This window comes from Dipodomys merriami, unplaced genomic scaffold (assembly GCF_024711535.1).
Source record: "Dipodomys merriami isolate MVZ:Mamm:240054 unplaced genomic scaffold, mDipMer1.0.p SCAF_16, whole genome shotgun sequence".
Lineage (NCBI taxonomy): Eukaryota > Metazoa > Chordata > Mammalia > Rodentia > Heteromyidae > Dipodomys > Dipodomys merriami.
The window spans coordinates 24,319,454-24,342,083 of record NW_027202937.1 but is presented as its reverse complement, the minus strand read 5'-3'; the positions used below and the strand labels follow the sequence as shown (position 1 = coordinate 24,342,083).

At 47.3% G+C, this 22,630-nt stretch overlaps 1 protein-coding gene across 2 annotated transcripts in view; it reads right to left on the bottom strand.

The window, feature by feature from the left end:
* Positions 1-1,307: 1,307 nt before the first annotated feature.
* Gfod1 (Gfo/Idh/MocA-like oxidoreductase domain containing 1) overlaps positions 1,308-22,630 on the bottom strand; it is a 101,784-nt gene continuing 80,461 nt past the window's right edge. For both annotated transcript variants that reach the window (XM_070024542.1, XM_070024543.1), the window contains exon 2: positions 1,308-2,559. In XM_070024542.1, coding sequence (XP_069880643.1) covers positions 1,640-2,559 — 920 coding nt within the window. In that variant the 3' untranslated portion in view covers positions 1,308-1,639. The remainder of the gene's footprint in view (positions 2,560-22,630) is intronic.

Below are 22,630 nucleotides of genomic sequence, written 5' to 3'. Positions count from 1 at the left end.
TGATGGCAGCGTTTACAAATGTGTGTATCTGTATGTGGCTGGCTTTTTCCCTTTTGGCTCAGTCAGTGCTGAGCTTATGGTTAGCTGTCTCCATAATGTAAGCTCTGAAAATAGAGTAAAAAGACAAGACAGACAGGGAGCCAGCCAAAGATGTTTTCTACATTTGCCTCGTCTGCTGTCCATCTTCCTCTCAGAGGGAGTTCAGAGGGCTCTGAACTCATGCTCATGATACTAAGATGTGTTTATTATCCTTTTGTTTTGCTTAATACTTAAAAACTTTCAGGTGTCAGAATCCCAAGAGTCATGACCAATGTGAGGGAAGGAGTCTTAACTATTTGTCTTAAGGGAAGAGGCGTCTGGCTGAGATTCCTGAACAGCCTTTCCTAGCTGGGTAAGAGTGGGGATGTTAGAGTCCAAAGCAACTCTGAGGATGGACTCATTTTCCCTTCTGTTCAGGAGCATGCTCTGTCCCGCAGTCCTGGAGGACAGCACAGAACTCTGCAGTCAAGTCCATACTGAATGGGGGGAGGAGGTGTCCCCAGGGCTGCCTGAAGCAAAGGGCAGGGCCACCTTGACACTTCAGCGTGGGGCCTCTGCTATGCTCCATATTCCCTTCCTCTGGGGTGGCTCCTGTTTTTGACAATCCCAGAGGGACAGCTCTATCTTTCGCACCTATTTTGATGAAGTGTGTTTGCTCTCTTCCTTTGCCATTAGTAACATTCCCCTAAGGCACCAGGTAAAGGGCTAGGAGCTGGTTATACACAGCCTTGGTTCCTAGAGGAAGACCATCCAGGAAGCTGTACACTCTGCAACTAAGTATTTTTTTTTTCCTGCAGACACTTCAAGTAGAACAAAAATTTGTTTTCTGGAACTCAAACTTTGTCACTAGTTCAACTCCCCCCCCCCAGCTCTCCCTAGACTAACAAGTTTATGTGGGCATGGGAGGAAAAGTGTCTGGGGGGGGGGGTGTGGAGGGAAGCTGGCTTTCAGTGAGCCTGCTGTCCGACACAGAGCCTTGACCTTGTAGGGCTATTGGGCTAGCAAGGGAAGGGAGGCTACGATGTGTGGGTGGATGAGGTAGGGAGGGCATCCAGCCCCTCCTGGCTTCTCACAGTAAAAGCCCAGAAAAGGAGAGGGTGTTAAACCTGCTTCCTCTCATGCAAAGCCCAGTATGGAGGGAAGGGGAGGGGAAGGGGAGAACTAATACGCCTAGGCCCTGAACTCAGTCCAACCCCATTTTTTGTGTGTGAGGATTCTGGGACTTAAGTGCTCTGGGCCTGAGTGCTGTCATTTAGGTTTTTTGTTTCTGTTTTTTTTTTTTTTTCACTCAAGGCTGGTGCTCTAGCCACAGCTCCTCTTCCAGGTGTTTTGGTGGTTCACTGGAGATAAGAATCTCAAGGACCTTTCCTGCTTTGAACCCCTGTTCTAAGTGATCCTCAGAGGGCCGACCTCCTGAGTAGCTAGGATTATTACAGGCTTGAGTCACCACCAGCTAGCTGGCTCACCCACACTCTTGACTGGGATCTTTTCTCTGGGGTTCACCTTTCCGGCTACCCCCTCCTCCTTCCCTATACACATCCCCTCACGGGGGGCCCCCCATGGCAGAAGGCTTGATTCCTCTCCCCACTCCCCACAAGGTCTAACAGTAGAGCGACATCCTGCTGCGGCGCATGGCCTCGCTGATGAGATAGGCAGGGCTCAGCTCCGGCTCCTCAGTCATGATCGCAATGTTCTGCCACTCGCCCGTCTGGCTGGACCTCTTGATGGTGTCCACCACGCACAGCGCATACAGGCAGTCATCGAAGGTGGCGGCCATGGTGAGGGGCCGCCCGTCCCACGTGCGCCGATCGTCCTGGTCCTGGAAGGCCTGACGCACGGCCTGCATCATCTTCATGGTGCCCAGCAGGTAGGGCGAGGGGATGTCGCTGAAGGCCTTCTCGGGCAGCCGGGAGTTGCTCACCGACGTGGCGTCCTGGAGCAGCAGCTCCTGCGCCGGCGCGCTGTTGCGCTGCCCGTACAGGTCGGTGCCCACGGCCAGCAGGCGCCCCGCCGAGCCCACCACCGTCACGTCCTGCTTGAACTCCCCGGGCACATTGAAGTTGAGCGTGACCGTGCAGCACACGCCGCCCTCCAGCACCATCTGGAAGGTGCAGAAGTCGTCGCTGGTGATCTGGCGGATGCCCTTGATGTGGTCCGTCTGCTTGACGAAGGTCTTGAGCAGCCCGTGGACCTTGACGGCCTTCTGGCCGGTGAGGAAGGTGAGCAGGTCGATGATGTAGGTGCCCACCGAGTGCAGGCCGCCGCCGCCCATCAGGTCGTCGCAGCTCCAGTTGTACTTCTTGCCCAGCAGGCTGCCGCTGTGCACCTGCACCTCGCACACCAGCAGCTCGCCCACGTAGCCCTCCTCGATCAGCTGCTTCATGCGCACGAAGGCGGGCAGGAAGCGCAGCACGTTGCCCATGATGCTCATGAGCTTGGGGTAGTAGTGGGCCGCCGACATCATGCGGAAGGCGTCCAGCGGGGTGGCCGTGCGGTCGCAGATGACGTTCTTGCCAATACCTGCGGGCGGGAGCGAGAGCGGCAGGTGAGTGCGGCGTGCCGGGAGCGGGCGGCAGGGGGCGCTGTGGCCGCCGGGGCGCAGCCGCAACCCGGCTGGATGCTACTAGGTTGGGAACCATTTCACGCCCTCTAATACTTGATATACATCCGCCCATCCGATGTATGTGTGTGTGTATGAACATATGGATGTCTGTCTGTCTGTATACATCTCACACATTTTGGTGATCTTTAAATATGCAAATTGAATTCATTATTAAGCCGTTGGTATGGATTTAAATAGGCTTCCGTAGGTATATTAATATAGCCCCACATTTCGGAAATAAATGGATAATTTAATGATATAAAATACTTCCTTTGCTATTTCTATATAAATGTATAGGAAATAGGGCTGGATTGTGGCTCACGTAAGATATTTTAAAATACTTGCTGTATGTATATATGTATGTATAATATATTGTATACACAGGTACATATGCATTATACATGTATATGTGTATAATATACACACATGTATATATACACACATATACACTGTTTATTGGAAGTATATATAGAGTGCCGGTGATTCATACTTGTAATCCTAGCTACTCAGGAGGCTGAGTGTGATCTAAGAATCATATATTTGAAGCAAGCCCAAGCAAAGAAATCTCCAATCATCTTCCAGAAGTAGAGTGGGCTGAAATGGTAGGGTGTCAGCCAACCTTGAGCAATAAAGCTAAGGGACAGTGCCCAGGCAAGAAAATAACATATATAAAACATTTAAGTAAGATGATCTTATGTGCAAGGCCTTATAGGTTGAGATATGAAATATATTTTACCATATCCTCTATAGAAAGGAGCGTGGTATCTGGGTAGAAGCAGAGTGAGTATAATCTCAAACCCTAGACCAGGTGGGTCTGGATTGTGAGAAAAGTTTCTTAATGATAACTCTGAAGGCCTAACCTCTCATCCCTACTCCCCAACCTGCCCATCCCCTGGATTATATATGGAGCATTAATCTTGCTTGTTTATTTTTCATTCCAGATGAAGGCCAGGCATGGTTTCAATTATGCTTGTTTAATGCTTTTTCTCTACCCATAAAGATGAGGTATTCATCACATGGGAGGAGTGTCTGGCTCCTCAGCAATCTTTGCCTCAGGGTGGTTTGTTGCTTTTGGCCAGTGACTCTCAGGCCATGTAAGAATTAGTCTCCTGTGATGTCTGTAATGGGTAGATAAATTAGAGAGAGCCTCTCTGAGAGCCCTTTATGGACTAAGTAGGGTTTGGTATAGAGCAAACAAAGGATCAAAGAGAACGAGAATGACAGGGAATGAGAAAAACACCTCCGCTGGACCAGCCAACTGGAATCTTTAGAAAAGGTACAGATTTTTGTGAGTACTGGTGTCCCACCCCTGTAATCTAGCTACTCAGGATGCTAGGATCTAAGGATCTCCAAGCAGATAGATCTAAGACATTCTTTAACCAGCAAAAAGCCAGAAATGGAGGCATGAAGAGCATCAGCTTTGAGGCCCTGAACCAGCATGAGGACAGGGAAGAGAACAGGAAGAAAAAGAAGATAGAGGTGGGATGATATAGGGGAGGGGTGGAGAGAAGAGGGGGAGGAGAAATGGGGGAGATGGAAGGAAAGAAGGAAGAGGAGATGGAAAATGAGCAAGGAGAGAAGACTGTCAAGATCTGCCTCACACCTGTGAGACATAGTCTCTGTCCTTTGCCTCCAGGATCCCTGACTGCCATCTCCTTATCAATGGTGCTTTAAGAATTATGAGCCAGACTCGGGCCATTCATGCTTGTAATCCTAGTTACTCAGGAGCTTCAGATCTGAGGATCTTAATTCCAAGCCAGCCAGGGCAGTAAAGTCTGTAAGCTTCTTATTTCCAATTAACCACCAAAAAGCCAGAAGTGAAGCTGTGGCTCAAGTGAATGAAAAAGCCCTAGTACTGCCCCACATTAAAAAAAAAAGGGAGAAAAGATCTTGTTGAAAACTCAAGAAAATGCAAGATGATTGTATGCTCCGGTCCATCTTGAGACCCATAATGGACTCATGAGACAGGCTTCTCTCCTTTGGGCTATTTCTGTATTGGGGGGGGGTCCCCCACTATCTTGGGAGTTGCCCAAGGATAAAGGCTGGGCTTTATGATTCCTAGTCTTTCCCCTGCTTACATCTCAGAAAATGCCTCCCTCCCCAGCCTGCTTGGTAACATCCACATTTAACACATGAGTTGTGAGGATCCCCTCACACATGAGATAAGAGGTCTCTAGGAATCCATCATAATGAAATAAGCTAAGATAGAAACAGGGCTTCGTGCCCAAAGGTGCTTCTGGCTGCATTATTTACTAAAGAAAAGGAGAAACAAAAGCCAGGAGTGATGAAAATGCCCAGCAATACAAGATAGGGGAAGGAAACGAGTCCAGCACACAATAGACTGTGGATCAGCCAGGGAAGAGATGCCTGAAAGACTTCAGTGAGCAAGATGACTGATGTAATGTGCGTGAAAGGGATGACTCCATGATACACTCACTATGAGCTCAACTCCCCTAAAGAGACAAAGGAAACATGCAGGGCGATACCTCAAGTGTTTGTAGTGGTTTACTCTGATTAGAAGGATTATGACTGATTCAGTAGGACCTGTGGATGGGACCCCAGGGCCTTGCACAAGCTAAGCCAAGAATTTTATCACCAAGCTATAGACTACTAGCCCTAAGATTTTTATTTTCTTCAAGTTTTTGCATAATTTCCAAAATTATAAACAAGATACACTGTATTCACAAAGTGCCATGTTGAAATGAAACCCCTTTGCACAACTAAGGAGAACAAAAATAGATGAGACAGGAAAGTCTTTGAAGGATGACGATGTTCATAGTGACTAATAGGTCCCAGCCAGCATGCACCTATCCCAGTCCTTGAGCCCTGGAGAGCTGATCCTTGTAAGCAAGCAGATTTCACATTTCTACTCCTGTGGAGCAAAATGGGGCATCCTTGTTCCAAGGCTGAAGATCAGCACCTTTGGGGCTTCAAGCAAAGCAAAGGTGTTTCTCGCAGAAACACTATCCAGAGGACTAAGCAAGGACTGGGAATGGTGGGTCCCATTTCATGCCAAATACACAGAATGTAAAACAGAATATAGAAGAGGGAAAAGTCTCTGAAAAATGGGGTTCTTACAGGGATGGAGAGCAACAGGCCAGCATTCTAGGCACTCATAGATGTTGGTTATCCTGTTTGCCCCCTAGGGCTGGGAGCCATCATCTTCCTACTCCCTGAACCTAAAAACGGTGTCATGGGGATATTGCCTCATTTGTCCACAAGGTGGCCTTGGGTGGGTGGCAGAGAACTGGACAGGGACCTCCCTTCTATGGAAGCCTTCAGACTCCTCCTCTGCCTTAGATCACTTTGCAGAAAGGGGAGAGCGCTTTGGGGATCCTTTGGGCTTGAAACTTCCTTTTTATTCGGACAAGAACCCCTCATCGGTAACTAAAGTCAGAGCTATGGAGTCACAAACATTAAATAAGAGCTAGATACCTTACCACCTCCTCATGGGGCCAAAGTTGGGAGCCATGTGAGACAGACAGGAAGGCAAAGTTTCACCTGCAAGGCAGAGTGCTTTGCTCTTTGTCAGAAGTTTAAAAATGAATGTCAGGGGTTGGCTGTGGTCGTGCACCCCTGTCTTCTTGGCTACGCATATCATGGAGCTGGAAGGTTTGAAGCCAGCCAAGGCAAAGTCTCAACCAAAAGCTGATGTGTGGTGTTGTGTGACAGTAGAAGGGTCATGGCCAGAAGCCAGCCAAACAAAAAGAGGACCCTCTCTGAAAACTAAAGCAGAAAAGGCTGGGAATGTTGTACAAAGAGGTAGAGCACCTACCTAGCAAGCATAAGGCCCTGAAACCAAATCCCAGTACCTCATCAGTCAGTATTTCAGAAGCAGGTTGGCTTACTCCAGAGCCTATTTTGTGTAATTGAACTAAAGAGCCCTTTCGCCTCCTGAGGATTCGGTGCTCAAGGAGGGAAAGGAACCTCAGCCTGCTGCTCCCCCAAACTCAGGTTGGTTATCTCGTGGCAAATTGCTGGTTCCAATCTATCCAACAACCAGGAGACCAGGGCTTCTATTGCCCTGATACTCCATGCACAGGCTGCCCTTCCCCCAGGAGCTGGGCAAGGCATTCCCACAGACAGCTCTCCAGAACAACCCAGAGCTGTCTGCTCTCCAACACAGCAGATGCCTCAGCTGCCCTGATCAACCAGTTCAGCCCTGGGTACCTGGAGGCTGGTGACTACCCAGATGCCATAGGTATTTCCTACTAGAATGGCCTGGAACTTCAAAGCCTCCATCCTGCCAGGGCATCGCGCTTACACACGCTGTATCTAACCCTGCTGGGACTCTTCCTGTGGCGCCTCCTGCTTATCCAACTCCTGTTGACAGCCCTTTATCTTTGGCAAGCTAAGTGGATCTGGTCCTCTGGTGGCTTGTAGCTGTCCCCAGAGACCAGCATAGCCCCTGAAAGATGGCACGTCTGATAGGAATTCTGAGTTTCTTCTCCCACACTTACAGAAAAAGGTTTCTCTCTAGCCTCGACATTTCCAGCAGGGAGGTCTTTTACCTTCATTATATGCTGTCCTTTCAACCTCATAAACAAAAGGAGCGACAAACAAGTGAGAAAAATGAGGAGCTAGTTTAGAAGAGAGCAACCAGGATCTGAGTGATTACAGCATGCAAATCTAAGAGAAGGCTGACCAATCAGATCATGCAAATTAAGAGGATACCCAATCAGGGAGACTATGGAAGAGGGGGCTGCCAAACCGATTTTGTTATCTCTACCTGAGGTGACCTTTCCGCTGGGTTCTGAAACAGATTCGGAGTTCAGATGCCTATTCAGATGTTAGATGATGTCCCTTTAGAAGAAAATGGTCCAAAACAAGATGCTTAGTCTGGAATCTGAGAAACTACATAAAGCTGAACTGTTGGCAGAAATCATATGTAGAGAGTGAAGGAAGGGGTGACACTGTCCAAAAAGAAACGTATTCATTACCTGACTTACGAAACGGTAACATCTCTGTGCCACTTTTATAAAATAAAAGAAAAAAAACCTGCGTGTATCTTGGGGTGCAATTTTCTCAGAGACAAATTCATTAAACTTGTAAAAAAGAATATGCCTCAAGAGAGATTAAGCAGAATTGGGTGTGAACTTGAGAAACACGGTAAGTCCAAGAAACCCCCTGGTTTTAGCAGACAGAAGTGGGTACTATGTATGAACAGACAGGGTTGCTTGTAACCTCGCCATGCTGCACCCTGAATGACGGACTCAGCTTTCCCTCTCCTCATCTCTCGGAGGTCACAGCACCTGCCAGACATGGCTGTGCCCCATCCCTCCTCAATGTAAACTAGAAGCGCCACCCTAGAGATGAAGCCAGATCTTCAGTCTCCATCTCAAAAGCAGAGAGCTCCCTGTCATAATGACACAGCTTCAAATAGCAACTAACCCTTTCTGTGCACCCACATCCTGCCACAAGGGCTGAGCATTTATAGACATAGGTTTTGGGGTTTTTTTTGTTTAGTCACCCTATCAGGCAGACACCAATGCGATTCCCACCTTATGGATGGGCCTTGGAGAGGATGCGCCACTTTTCCTGGATCCACAACTCAGTGAGACCTCAAGCTGGACCTTGAACTCAGATCCTCTCACTTCTGAGCCTGCCTGGTCTCAACGTTTTGCTCTCCCTGCCTCTGATGATCCTGTCCTAAGGCTGGCTGGGTGCCTGTGTCACCCAGAGCTTCATGTTCCCATTCCTGCCAGCTCCACACACCTGTGCAGTGCAGGAGGCCAGAGAGCTCAGGGGAGAGCAGAATCCAGGGCAGGGAGGGTAGGGGCCTCGGCCTCAGCTGGTAACATGCCAAGTCCCAAAAGAACTTAAGTTTCTACCCTAATTTTGAACTTGAGATGGAATTGGGTCAGCTCCTTTGTCACAGCACTAGCCTCTGAAAGAGGTCACAGCCAGTGAAAGGAAGTGGGCAAGGCTGACAACCCTGGCAGTCGAAATTGCACCAAAATAGAGGTAAAGGGCTTTTCTAGATCTAGGCCCTTTGAAAGCCATCCCTATCCCACCCACCGAAGGTCTTTCTGGTCCATCCCCCAGGACTGAAGCCATTACCCCAGCCCTCTCCGTGTGCAGGAGCTCATGTGGCTTCTGTAAGTCCTCACACAGCTGCATGAACATTGGCCACTGCTGTCATTCCATCCAGGCCTCTGTCCTCCACAGGCACCGCCCACCTCTCAACCCTCTCCCCCCCCCCCCCCTTCTACCTGTGGCACTTATAGGGCAGGAAAGGGCTGCACAGGCTCACCTACCTGGGACATAGGCCCCTTGCCCAGAGGGCTTAGTCTCCTGCAGACTTGCCCTGGGCAGGAAGACAATGTTGCAGGGCTCCCAAATGATTCTTCAGGGATCGCTACGCTAGGGAGCAGCTCTAGTTTTTAATTTTGGGGAGGAAGAAAGGTACTGGGATTGAACTCAGGGCCTTGAACATGCTGGGTAAGCACGCTATCTCTTTAGCTGTGTCCCATCCCTTTTGTTTGTAGTTGCTCTTTGGGTTGGGTCTCATGCTAACTTTGTTCCACACTGGGGTCAAACTCATTATCTCAAGTAACTGGAATTATGGCATGGAGAAGCTAAGACCACTTCACACCCGAACAGGCCAGGATTCAAAGCTAGGCCCACAACTTTCTCCACAGAGGTAGGAACCTCCTGTAACGAATGGACAAAGGGTGGAATACGGATCCATTAGTCCACCAAAGTCAAATAAGATGGACTGAGCTACTTAAAAAGAAACATGGAAATGGTAGAGCTGGATGTGAGAATACTATTTGGGATTACAGTTCCATTCCCAACCCACCCATTTAGCAAGAGACAGGCATAGCTTGGCTGCTCAGGAAAAAAGACAAGTACACTTTCCAGGAGGTAGAAATAGGGAGGGTCATGGTTCAAGACCCACCCAGGCAAAAAAGGAGACCCTATTTCAATAGTCCAGGTGTTGTAGTATATATCTAGAATCCTAGCTATGTGAGAGACATGAGTAAAAGCTTCAGTGGACCAGTCTTGAAAGGTGGGGGGAAAAGAGACTATCAAAAAAAAAAAAAAAGAACTAGGCTGGGGATATGGCTCAAGTAGCAGAGCACCTGCCTAGCAAGTACAAGGCCTTGAGTTCAAGGAAGGAAGGGAGGGAGGGAAGGAGGAAGGGAAGGAGAGCTTCCTGTGGAATTCCAAAGCCTCCCCCACAGTCCCAACAAAAAACTTTAGCACCTCATTATTTTATTTTTGGGTCCCGTCATGGGGCCTGAACTCTGGGCCTGGGCGCTGTCCCTCAGCTCTTCAGCTCAAGGCTAGCGCTCTACCACTTGAGCCACAGAGCCACTTCTGGCTTTTTTCTTTTTGCTTATGTGATGCTGAGGAATCGAACCCAGGGCCTCAGGCATGCAAGGCAAGCGCTCTATCACTGAGCCACCTTCCCAGCCCTAGCACCTCATTATCCATTGTAGATCAATGCTTCCAAGAGAACCACCATCATCACTTCACACCAGGCAATACAACAAATGAAAGAAAATGCTGGTACCTCCTCAGTGAAGAGGGTGGCTTTAGTGAAGTACATTTGCCCAGCTGATACACTGCTTAAAAGCAGGATAATCCTGTCTGGTTTTAGTGCCTCTCGAAAAAAATGGAAAAGACCCAGAGACATTGGTATTTTTCCCCAGAGCTTCCAGCACAACCAGCTGAAGCTGCGCCGTGTTTTCTATCATTAGACCTGTAGTTAGACACCTCTGCTTCTCCGCAGTCCTCACAGCTTTGCTGCACTAGTTTTCTTTCCAAGGGTACTGGCAAATATACCAGCACAAACGTAGCAGCTTAAAACAATCCTTGTGTGCTGTGTTTCATTGCTCTAGGTCAGGAATTCAGGAAGACTTACTTTTTATAAGGTCATATCACAAGATCATGCTATTTCCAAGCTCAGGCAAGTGCTATATGATTGGATGACAGGCTCTCTCTCAACCAGCTTCCACTGTGCTGGCATCTCTGAATGCCATGTACCCTGCATTTTTAATAGAAGTGTGTTGTTATTATTAACGTATGATACAGAGGAATTACCATTTCATAAGTCAGATAATGAGTACATTACTTTTTGAACAGTGTCATCCCCTCCTTGGCTTTCCCCCAATTTCCCCACCTGTCCCTGGCCCCAACTTTCATAGTTCATTTCCCACTTAGTATATACTGATGCCTTGCATTTGTACACCAATCACAGACCCGACAAGTTAAACCTTCCTCACTCCTGCCATCTCTCCCTCTTTGTCCTGTGTTGCCAGCTAGAATCTTCCACCACTGCTAACTTCCCAAGATTAGATTAGTTAGGCCAAGGGAGTCTCGTTTTTGTTTGGATTTTTTTTTTGGCCTAAAATTAGTCACAAAAATAACACCTGGGGGAAATTACCCCCCACCTTCAAAAAAGGAAGCATCTCATCTCCAGGACCTGCTAGTACAAGGTCTCTGACTTGTGTCTGCTTCCTCTTCAAACCTTCTTGTGTTTCTAGCTCTTTCCGTGTTTTTTTTCTCCATCCAAAAGAATGCCTCAGTGAGGTACTCCAGGGTTCAAAGACCTATGATTAGTCTCTATGTTGCCAAGGCATTGTGTCCTCTCTGGTTCTCTCTCAGCAGTAGCAGCAGCTGTACCTGTGTGGGGAGCCTTCCATGGGCTCATGCTAGCACCGTACCAGCACCATTTGCTCCATTTATTCAAAAGGGAGAAGTTGAGGCCGAGCGATTCTGATTGTGTGGCAGGTCTGGGGTGCACCTCAGGGTTGGGATTCCCCAAGTTCTGTTTTCTAGTGTTCAGCTAGAGGAGAGAGCTGCATGCAGATGAAATTGAGAAAAAGGGAAACTGTTAGATAGACAGGGATTTAAAAAGTGGTAGACATAACACGCTGCTGATAACATGTGTTCCATCACGGCGTTTCTTGTTCTCATACTGCCCGGGGATCCTGCTCAACTGCTGCTATCTTCCCATAATAATGCCCTGAGTTTCCATTCAAATGCTTCTTCCCATAATGCCCTGGGTGTCTGCTCCACCAATGAAAAGAGCCAGGGCAGCCCATGTGCAAGCCATCAAACAATCAGCACAAAGCCTAGGAGGAGGTATGGAAGGAGCCCCATACCCTCCAAGAGGACCCCACTGGATTTATCTTTGGGGCCTCTCTCAGGATGAAGGGCTTTGCTTCTTCCTTCCATGGCTTTCCATTCACTTAAACATACCCCTGCCTTTTAATTCTTTAATGGACAAGAGAAATGAATCCATTCTCCTAGACCGCATCAGTGCTACTGGGAAGGCTTACTGTAAGAAAGCCCAAGCCTTCAGGCTCCCTGGACCACAGGCTTGAGTTTGCAAGGGCCAGAGGTGGGAGGCAGGAGATAGGGGGACTGTCTATTTACACCACATCCCACTGCACAGGTGGGAGCAACCGGAAGATGCTTAATCAGGGAGGGCAGTGGCTGGGGAAGCCAAGCCAGCATTGTGGGGACACAGTTCTCACTGCTGACCACAAGAAGTCCCCTGAGGGCTCCAGCCTGTGGCAAACAGCCACCACCCATCCTGGCTGAAAGAACCGAGAGGCAGTGGACTTGCCACACCAACATTTCCACAAATCATAGTGAAGTTGTTTTTTCTCTCCTTTCTTTTGGAGGGGTGGGGGGAAGGTGCCAGTACTGGGACTTGAACTCAGCGCCTCAAGTTCTTGCTTAGCTCTTTTACTCAGGGTTGGTGCTCAACCACATGAGCTACCTCTCTACTTCCTGGCTTTTTGCTGGCTAATAGGAGATAAGTGTCATGGATCTTTCTTCCTGGGCTGACTTCAAACCAGAATCCTCAGATCTCAGCCTCCTGAGTAGCTAGGATTACAGGAGTTAGCCACCACTGGCCGGCTGATAGTGACGGATTTTTGTATACTCATTCAATCCCACCAGCATCCATGAAGGGATGAAATGAAAGGAGAACCCAGGTTGCTGCTGGATTTTGTATTTTCTACTCCTAATTCTGTACTTGAGAACCATGGTTCCTGACCTGAGGACTTCAGCACCAGAGAGGCCCAGAGGTCCCACTGTGGTCTAGTAACAAAACAACAGGTACAACTGTGGCCCGTAATATTATAAAACAGGTCAAATATCCCTATCACCCAGTGACATACTTTCTCATGATTACGTGATGCTGGTATAACACAGGTACATGCCTCTGGTGTATAAAGGTATGGCCTGTACAATCATGCACAGCTCATATCACTCAGCAGTGGTAGTGAAGGCATATGTTGCTGCCTTATTTATTTACCATGCTAACCTTTTAACATAGTTAGTAGGTATTCCCAGTTATTGAAAATCACATCAATTGTCAGTCTTCTACATTCTAAAGGCAGGCAGGCAGGCGGGCAGGCAGCTCTTACACACCTGGTCAACCAGGTCTTTTAAGACTGTTGAGCAGGGCTGGGAAGGTGGTTCAGTGGTAGAGCGCTTGCCTTGCATGCATGAGGCCCTGGGTTCAATTCCTCAGCACCACATAGGAAGAAAAAAGCCAGAAATGGTGCTGTGGCTGAAGTGTAGAGCACTAGCTTTGAGTTGAAGAGCTGAGGGACAGCACACAGGCCCAGAGTTCAGGCCCAGGATTGACAAAAAAGAAAAAAAAAAAAAAAGAGCATTGAGCAATTGACTTGGACCATCAGCATTTTCATCGGTGTTGATGTTCCCATAATGACAGAACTGCCAAGCAATGCAGTTCTCAGAATAGATCCCTAGCACCAAGTTACTCATAACTATATTTTAACTTTGAGATGAACATTGTGATATTTGATATCTGCTGGACACTACAGAAACAAACTCCAACAAGTTCTTGGTTGGAACACTGGGCTACATTTGAAATTCCCTTACTGGACATGCTGTCTCTGTGAAGTTGAGTTTCTGGCAGTTGCTGTGATTAAAACACAGACAGATCACACACATACACACACACACACACACACACACACACACACACACACACACACACAAAAGCCAAGGTGACAAGAAAAAAGGGTGGTAATATAGTATCCTACCAGATGCCAAGTTTGAAAGCTTCCATTACACTTAAAATCACTGTGATTACTTATGTGAGTACTTATACTTTTTTAATTTATGTGCTATTTGTTAAGCATTGCAAAATCAATGGGTTACAAGCAGCTATTAAGCTATTTGGACCTAATGACTTCCTAACTGGAATTACTGAATCTTTCTCTTGGCATAAGAGCACCAGGAAAAACAAAAGCAAAACAAATCAACAACAACACAACAACAACAAAAAAATCCTTGAGACACTTAAGGCCACAGTGAATTGAGAGTGAGAACTGGTGTTCTAGAACATTCTGCACAGTACCCTCCCCCTATCTCAATGATACATTCTTTAAAAGGGAAGCCATTGTGGTTTCTCCTCAACATAGTACTTGGGTTTTGGGGCAGAGATTGTTAGGACTTGTTGACAATTCACAATAAATGACAGACCCTCGGCCCGAGAAGCTCCTAAAGATGAGAGGAGCTCCAGAAGAGAGGGTGAGGATGAGGAAGGCCACTTAATCATTCCCAGCTTAATCAGCTGGGGATCTGAGATGTGTTAGAATCCAGAATCTGAAGTGAAAGAGCCACCTGTTGTGAAGATTTTGAATACAAATGCAGATAGAAAACGAGTTGTAAACCAATTTAAAATCCTCTGGAATTCTCTTTTACCCATGAAGTTTGAACCTGCTATCATTTCCTCCATCTAGGTTATTTTTCCCAATCTCAAATGGCAGATCCATAGAGGTCTGGAGGTCAGGAGGTAAGCCTCCAGAAAGAGAGAGCTTTCAGGATCCTGGGGAGAGGGAGAGAGCTGGCTGGAGGCATCAGATGAGTTTACTTTCCAGCCAGCTGAGTTATCTCACAGCTGGAATTCTCTAATAGACAGTAGAGAGAGGTCTGTCTTCTGTATCTGCTGACCCAACACGCACCAATACAGATAACTTGGTTGCTTAGCAACTGCTGCAACCCAACGCCAGGAGAGAAGGGAGAATGTATGGGCTGGGTACAAGGATGAGGGTCTCATCTCAGGCATGTGACAATCCTCTATGTGCTACCTCAAGATGGGACAGCAAGAGAAATTCCACACAGCCACCTACTCTCACGGGCTCTCTCATTCTAATTAGCTGCAGATGAGACCAGCAGCCTAAAAGTGCCACAGGAAACTGTGAAGTTAACAGCACAGTCCTTTGACACTGGCAAATGGTGATGGTGAAAATCTCCCTTAAAGGCCATGGGACCTGTATCAAGGAATGGTGACTGTCTCTATGGGGCTTGCGGCTGGGAGGCTGGGGATGTGGGTTCCAAAGAGAACTCAGAGACAAACGGGAATTGCTAATAATAATAATATTAATATATTAATTATTATTATTATTTTGCTTTCCCAAGGCATTAAGAAGAGCCAGACAAGGGCTTTATGAGTAGAATTGGCCAAATGGATCTGAGTTCACTGAAATGGAGTGAAATTTGTAGTGGTTAAATTTCTAATTGAGGAGTAAAAAAAATATAACTATTGAATAGAATAATGCAGATGAGGCATAGGTAAAAAATGGTGCCTGAAATAAAGACACGCCTTCACTTCAAGGGCTCCCACTCCAAAAAGACACACTGGGTGGTGAAAGTTAAAGCACTTATAGAGTAAATGAGGGACTCAGGGCACCGGTGTTAGCTTTCTGTTACAATAACAAACACCTAAGATTACTTACAAAGAGAAAGTCTACCCAACTTGTCTTATAAAAACAAAAGGTTGTCAGGGTCTGGTGGCCCATGCCTGTGATCCTAGCTACTTAAGAGGCTGAGAACTGAAGACTGCAGTTCAAAGCCAGCCTAGGCAGACAAGTCCATGACTTTAAGCTCCAACTAATCAGGAAAAATCTGGAAATGGAGATGTGGCACAAGTGGTAGTGTCAGTCTTGAGCAAAAAGCTCAAAGTCCCAAAATCGAGCCTTAGAACACACACACACACACACACACACACACACACACACACACACACACACACACACACACACACACACGGAATAACTATTGCTTTGGGTCTGTGATGGGAGCACATGGCAAAACACAATTTCACATCCGGGTACAAAAACAAACAGGAAGAGAAAAGGGCTAGGGTCCCTCCTTTTCTTTCAAGTGTATGCTTCCAGTGCCTGGGCCCCACTTCCCCACTAGCTGACAACAAAGCCAAGGACTGGAGACCAGGCCTGAACCCATGGGCCTTTGGGGGCCACTCTAGTTCCAAAGCAGGGCAGCCTCAGTCCTCCCCTCCCCTCCTCTCCTCTCCACAGAAAAGGTGCTCAGCTCTGTGCAGCCCTCCTTTACATTTCCTCTCCTGTTCTTCCTCTCCAAGGCCAGCTTGCAAGACTCATTCTACCAGTTGCCAAGTGCATTTGAGCAATCACCCATATTGCTTCAAACTGCAATTCATAGGTCTTGGCCTTCTGTTCCTTAGTCCCCAGGCCCTAAAAGATTGTGACAGGGGATGTCAGACAGCTTCCGGAAAATAGCCAAATCTCCCTTCTTCTGCAGAGCTAAGGGAGTTTGCGTGGTATACTGGTTTAGCACACAATGAAGGACTAGACAAAACAAAACAAAACAAAACAAAAAAAACCCAGCTGCTTTGGAGAGCTGATTCTATGTAGCACCCAAGCTGGTGCAGAGAAATGACTGCTTTGAGTGAACACTATACCCTGCTAGCCAGAGTCAACAGAAACTTCACCTGGGCAGTTGGCAGAGCCTGCTCATCTCAGCCATGGTCCACCCCTTCACCAGTGAGCCTCAGCTCCCTGCAAATCTCTTTCCTCAAATGTGATTTGTTCTATGGCTCTTCCTGGCGGCTTTCAGCACAAACACTCCCCTCTGTCCACACGACCCCTCCAGAGGTTGAGGAAGCAGTACATATAGGAAAGAGGTAAATATGGCAAGGCAGAGACTTTATGCAAACACCTGTTCCTGTAACTGGTGCTTAAAAGCTGCTTTCGCTGAGAAATATTACAGGGCCCATGAATCAGCTGACAGCAGGAAGCAGCACCTGGGCATGCAAACACTTTATTCCAAATTCCAAGAGAAGGGCTTTGGCCATGCTAATTGGGAGTCATTTCTCTCGAGGTCCATACTGGACCATTAATCACACAAGCTCTCACACACACACACACACCCCTACTATATAGAAACTTAATCTTCACCATTCCCTACCATATCATGTTTGAGACTTTCCCCACATTGACTTGATTTTCTATCTCCCAGAGGCCCCTGCATTTCTTCTGCTTAGTCTTCAAATTCAAATAGGATCAGCTTCCCTGTACATGCCCTCCCCCCTACCTTTGTTCCATGTCTCTCCAGTTCACCCTCTTTCTAGGATGCAACCCAAGTTCCACCTCCTCCAGGACCTCCTTCCTGAAGAGTCCAAGCCTGGGGTATGTTTCCTTCTCTACCCTCTGCATGGCAGCCAGTTATGACATTTGCTGAAGCAATGTAGGTAAGCTGCTGGGCACAGTGTCTGCGACAGGAAGTGCTAAATAAACACTATTAGGAACTTGAGGATCAGACCCTTTCGACAACTATACCTATTTCTTGGTGTCTTCCAACAGCCTAGCACAATCACAGCCTTCAATAAATAGTTGTTGCTTTAAATTAACCCAACGAGGGAAGACAAAAACAAAGCCAGAGAAGAGAGAGCTCAAGTAATACTTAAGTTATAAATTTCAAGGATATGAAGAGTTATTTCACAAAAGATGGTGAATATTTTTGCATGTTTCTTTGAAGATATTAGGAGAGAAATGGACTTGAATTGAGATCATTGTGGCCAGAACTTCTAGATGGTGTCAGAAACACGTGAATAGAGAATACTGATGAAGGCCACAGCTATTCTAAAGGCTGAGTCTCAAAGCTTTATCATGCCTTTAGACTTCAGTTTCTTCAGCTGGGCATAATTAGAATGTTAACTTCAGCCAGGTGTGATGGCTCAACCTTTAATCCCAGCTGAGAGAGGGAAGATTGCAATTCAAGGCCCACCTAGGGAAAAATAGTTCATGAGACCCCATTAAAACGAATTTCTTAAAAAAAAACCTGGGTATGGTGATGTGTGCCAGCCATTGATTCAAGCTATACTCAAGCTACAGCACAGGTAAGGAGAGCCTGCAGCAATATCAGAGGTGGTCCGACAGGACTCTCCATCTAGGATGGAGCAACAGGTCCTGCTTCAAGACTGTCTCCCCCCTGTCTTATGTTCTCAAGTCTGATGATGGTAAATACAGCAGGCCCAGCTCATGCACAGTTTCACTTGCTATGAGTTCATTCACTTATGGTCTATCTATCTACCACACCCCAAAATATTAAATAGAAAGTTCCAGAGCTCATTCAGAAGATCTCAACTGCATGTCATTTTGAGAGGGGTAGTGAAATCTTGCATCATTTTGCCCCAAATGTGTGAATCACCTCATTCATAAAACTCCTGCTTTCCTACCTGTTGTCATGTCCCAAGCATTTTTCCATAGCAACACAAAATGGAGTAAAATAATGCCTGTTTCAGAAGAGAGTCAAGATGGATTTGAAAGGGAATGAGCATGCCCAGTGATTAGGACAACTGTGGCCTTTGGCCCTCTCCAAAAAGCACATGAGCCAAAGTAAAGAGCCTATAAACCACCAGATAAAATTCATAGCATGGCCTCACCTGGCTTAGTGAGATCCTATTCCTCCTTTTTTTGTAATCCAAGATAGTCACCTATTATCAAGGAATTCAGGTATTTCAGAGTCTTGGTGAAGGGCTTGGAAGCTGGACAAAAGCCAGGCTTGCCCTTTCCTAGCTGGGTGAGCTCAGATAATGGAGTTCCCTTCTCAGGGATCCAGCTTTCTCCTTAGTAAATAGTAAGGTAACATCCGGAGGACCAAAGATCAATTTACGGGAAGTACACTCAGCCAGCCACCAGGACTCCCATAAATCTTAGCTCCTTCCACTTGAGGTAAAAAAGCCCAGAGCCACCATGACCTCTCCAGTCTTTGTTCCCACCGAATAACATCTTGGTATAAATGTTACAGCCCCCTTGACTCCCATCAGAGTGAGTTCCCGGCCCAGGCCTCCCTCTCATCACCTCTCCATAGACTCCTCCCACCAAGGGATCCCCATCCCAAGCATGGGGGCCTTCCCAGGCCTGCAGCAGCTGGCTTATGCACGCAAGGACCACCCTGCCTGGATGAGGGGCAGGCAGGATGCAGGGATAGCATCTCAATATGTCAGCATCACCTGCCCTTTCCTAGTCTGCAGCAGTGGGTTTTGGGATCTGGGAGCCAGGAGGGTGAATGTTCCCCCATGAAAGCCCATCCCAATACTAACTAAGCTGAGAAATATAAAGCTCCTCCAGATCATCAAGCCATCATTTATGGAGCAGTTCTGTCCTGATGATAACCTCACAGTGAAAGGCTTCCTCTTTAACTTTCCCCAAACCTATAGTACTGCCTCTATTTCCCTTCCTTTGCCCCATCCCCCATTCCCTCCCTCCCTCCCTCCTTCTCTCCCTCTCTTCCTTCCTTCCGTCCTCCCCTTTCTTTCCTTCCTTCCTTCCTTCCGTCCTCCCCTTTCCTTCCTTCCTTCCTTCCTTCCTTCCTTCCTTCCTTCCTTCCTTCCTTCCTTCCTTCCTTCCTTCCTTCCTTCCTGTGAAAGTACTGGATTTGGACTAAGGACCTCACACTCTCACTTGTTTGTTTTTGTTCAAAGCTGGTGCTCTACCACTAGAGCTATGCCTCCAGACTGGCTTTTTGCTGGTTAGTTGGAGATAAGAGTCTCGCAGACTTTTCTTCCTGAGCTGGCTTTGAATCACAGTCTTCAGATTTCAGCCTCCTGAGTGACTAGGATTACAGGTAAGAGCTACCAGTGCCCTGGCCTGCCTCCATTTTAGAGATGAGGAAATACAGGCTCCCAGCTCTGGAACTGGAACTCAGGTCCGGATACTCATGTTCATCCAAACACACCTGTACCCACAGCACCATGGTGACAAAGATTCTGAATCTTGTTAGAACCTGCCTAAGAATCAAGGTCCCTCTGACCTCCCTATACTTCTCCCCTTTGAACTTCCACAAAGTTCCTTTGTCTACCTGGAGACCAGAAGAAAAACACAATGGGTGAGACATGGCACATGCCTGTCATTCCAGCTATGCAGGAAGTTTGAGTGAGACTGAGTGTCCAGGCTAGCCCTGCAACAACAACCTGACACGGTATGTGAAAAGCAGCTAACGTTAAAACAAACAAACAAACAAACAAAAAGGCTGGAGGTGTGGCTGCTTCACAAGCACAAGTCACTAAGTTCAAACTATAGTACTACCAAAAAGGAAAAGAAAAGGAAGGACTAGAACAAGAGAAGTAACATTGATCAAGATGAATCGTACTCATAAACTGATTTGTTGAAGCCCCTTTATACAACTACTGAAAGGTAATAACAAATAAAGAGAAAACTCACATGGTGGGAAGAAACTGTCCTGCAGGTGCCCCACGCATCTGGACAGACCTGTCCCACCTCAGCGTCCTCCAGCTTGGTCCCACACAGAATCAGTAACAAACTATCTTCTCCTCTGCAGGCCAGTCAGACTTTGTCCTAAGCCACTGCATGTCCTCCAAGCCCACTGAGCTCCCCTTAAAAGCATTTACTGTTCCCCTAACAATGGATCACACCCACCATCCCACCCTCCCCTTGTAGAAAAGGGTTTTATAATTTTCTCAATAGCGGTGAGCTGGTAACTAACCATACTAGGTAATTGCCCATGTGTATTCAATGTTTGGCTCTTCTCCAGTTACTTTGTTCAGCAAAACTTCAGAGGGTGTAGGGAAACCTGTGCCCTGTCTGCTATTGCAGTGCCTGTGAATGGATTCCCTTAGGTGACAGCCAAAGGGACTTTGTGATCAAATGAAGGAGGACGAGGGAGGATGATCCTAGATTATCCTGGTACCCTGATGTAATCAACATGATCCTTATCAGACAAGAGATCAGAAAGGGTCACAGCAGACGTCATCATGAAAGAAAGAGGTCGGTGTGAGCTGAGCTAGAGGTCACAAGCTTCTGCAGGCTGGAAAAGGTAAAGGTTCTCCCTGGAAGCTTCCAGAAGGAATGCTGCCTGACTAGCACACTGAGGTCCCACATCTTCCCTCTAGAATTGTTAGGAGAATAAATCTGTGTGTGTGTGTGTGTGTGTGTGTGTGTGTGTGTGTCTGTGTGTCTGTGTGTCTGTGTGTCTGTGTGTGTGTTGTGTGTGTCTGTGTGTCTGTGTGTGTGTTGGGTGTGTGTGTGTGTGTGTGTGTTAGGTGTTCTCCTTTACCTTTCTCACTGTAGGTAGGCTGGCACTCTGCTACTTGAGCTCCAACTCCACTTCTGGCTTTTTGCTGGTGAATTGGAGATAAGAGTCTTTTGGATTTGTCTGCCTGGGCTGGCTTTGAACCATGACCTTCAGATCTCAGCCTCCTCAGTAGTTAGGATTACAAGCGTGAACCACTGGTGCCAGGCAAAATCTGGATTGTTTTAAGCCACTAGACAGTGACAGTTGCCAGAGTAAAATCACACATCTGGAGATGTCTCTGAGCGGGAGCAGCAGTCACTGGTGTGTGCTAAGTCACTCAAAGACCACATACACACAGCCACTGAGAGGCCAGGGGATGGATAAATGTGCTCAGAAAAGGAACAAGGACATCCAAGTGGGTCATTTTGGGAGCTTGGCTAGGAAGAAGAGCAGACCTGCTGAGGGCTCCCAGAAGTCCCTGTAATAAAGAAGGGTCCTGAGGGCCCTGGCCTCCTCACCCCAGGACAGCAGCCTGCTGTGAGAAGCTACCTGCCCTCACTTCCTCTCCCATTTCCAGCCCCTGGCATCTCTCAGCAGCCTGAGCCATATCCTAAAAGGGTAGGGGCCCACAGTGGTGGGGAAATGGTTTAGCAGTAGAGTCTGCCTAGTAAGCACAAGGCCCTGATTCCAAGCCACACAATACTGCAAGAAAGAAAGAAAAAAGTCTTGATTAAAGTCATTAGTCAGGTATATACATTTATCCAATTCATTAAGTTGTACACTAATTTCACTGTATGTAAAACTCAATAGAATTGATTTTAAAAATGAATATTTGTCCTCAAACATTCATTTAACCTGGAATATGTCAGGTGCCCACAGCAGGTGTCTAGTTTTAATTAATGAGCTTCCTAGGACTTGCAGAGGAAGTAACTCAGGATGCTCAGAAATCCCGGTTGCCTGGAGGCAGAACTACAGGCTGTTAAGCAATCAGCCTCTCCCAGCCCTGCTCTGCCATTTGCCTCTACCTACGGCAACTTCCCCCCACAGCCAGCAGGAGGGTCATCCAGGGGCTAGGGCTGTCGCTGGTGATCTCCACTGACTAAAGCTGCTGGCGACACCAACTGAATCTACTTTATTTCTTCCAGCACATCATGAGCCAGTCTCTAACACTGGACATTTCAAAGAGATGGGCTGCAGCAACTGCTTTGGGTTAAAAAAAATAAGAGAAACCACATAGCTTCCCTAAAAGTCCGGTCCTAGAAATGCACCCAAGGGAAATGAAAACTTACATGGACACTATTAGGTAAATTAAATCGGCAGCCAAGGAAAGAGAGAGCAGCACGTGGTATTCAGGCAGGGGAAAGGTTTATTTTTCAGCTTCAGGCTGCCTCTGGTCAAGTTGGAAGGCCGCGCCTCGGGGATAAAAATGGTTGACCCACAGCCAGGCCAGGACTTCTCCAGGCCAGGGGTGGAGAAGGTGTGGTTACACTGGATGCTCACCTCAGGGAGGGGAAGGAGGTGACTGCCTCCAGGTGTGCCAGTTACCTAGGTGACACAGGTACTGGGTGGAGACTTAACCAAGAGGAAGGAGGAGTCTGCTCTGCCTTCCCAGGGTGGACCTTACAGACACAGGACAAACACAAAGGCTCACAGCACTTGTATTTGCAGTAGCCCAGAAGCGGAAAGACTCCAACATCCAAC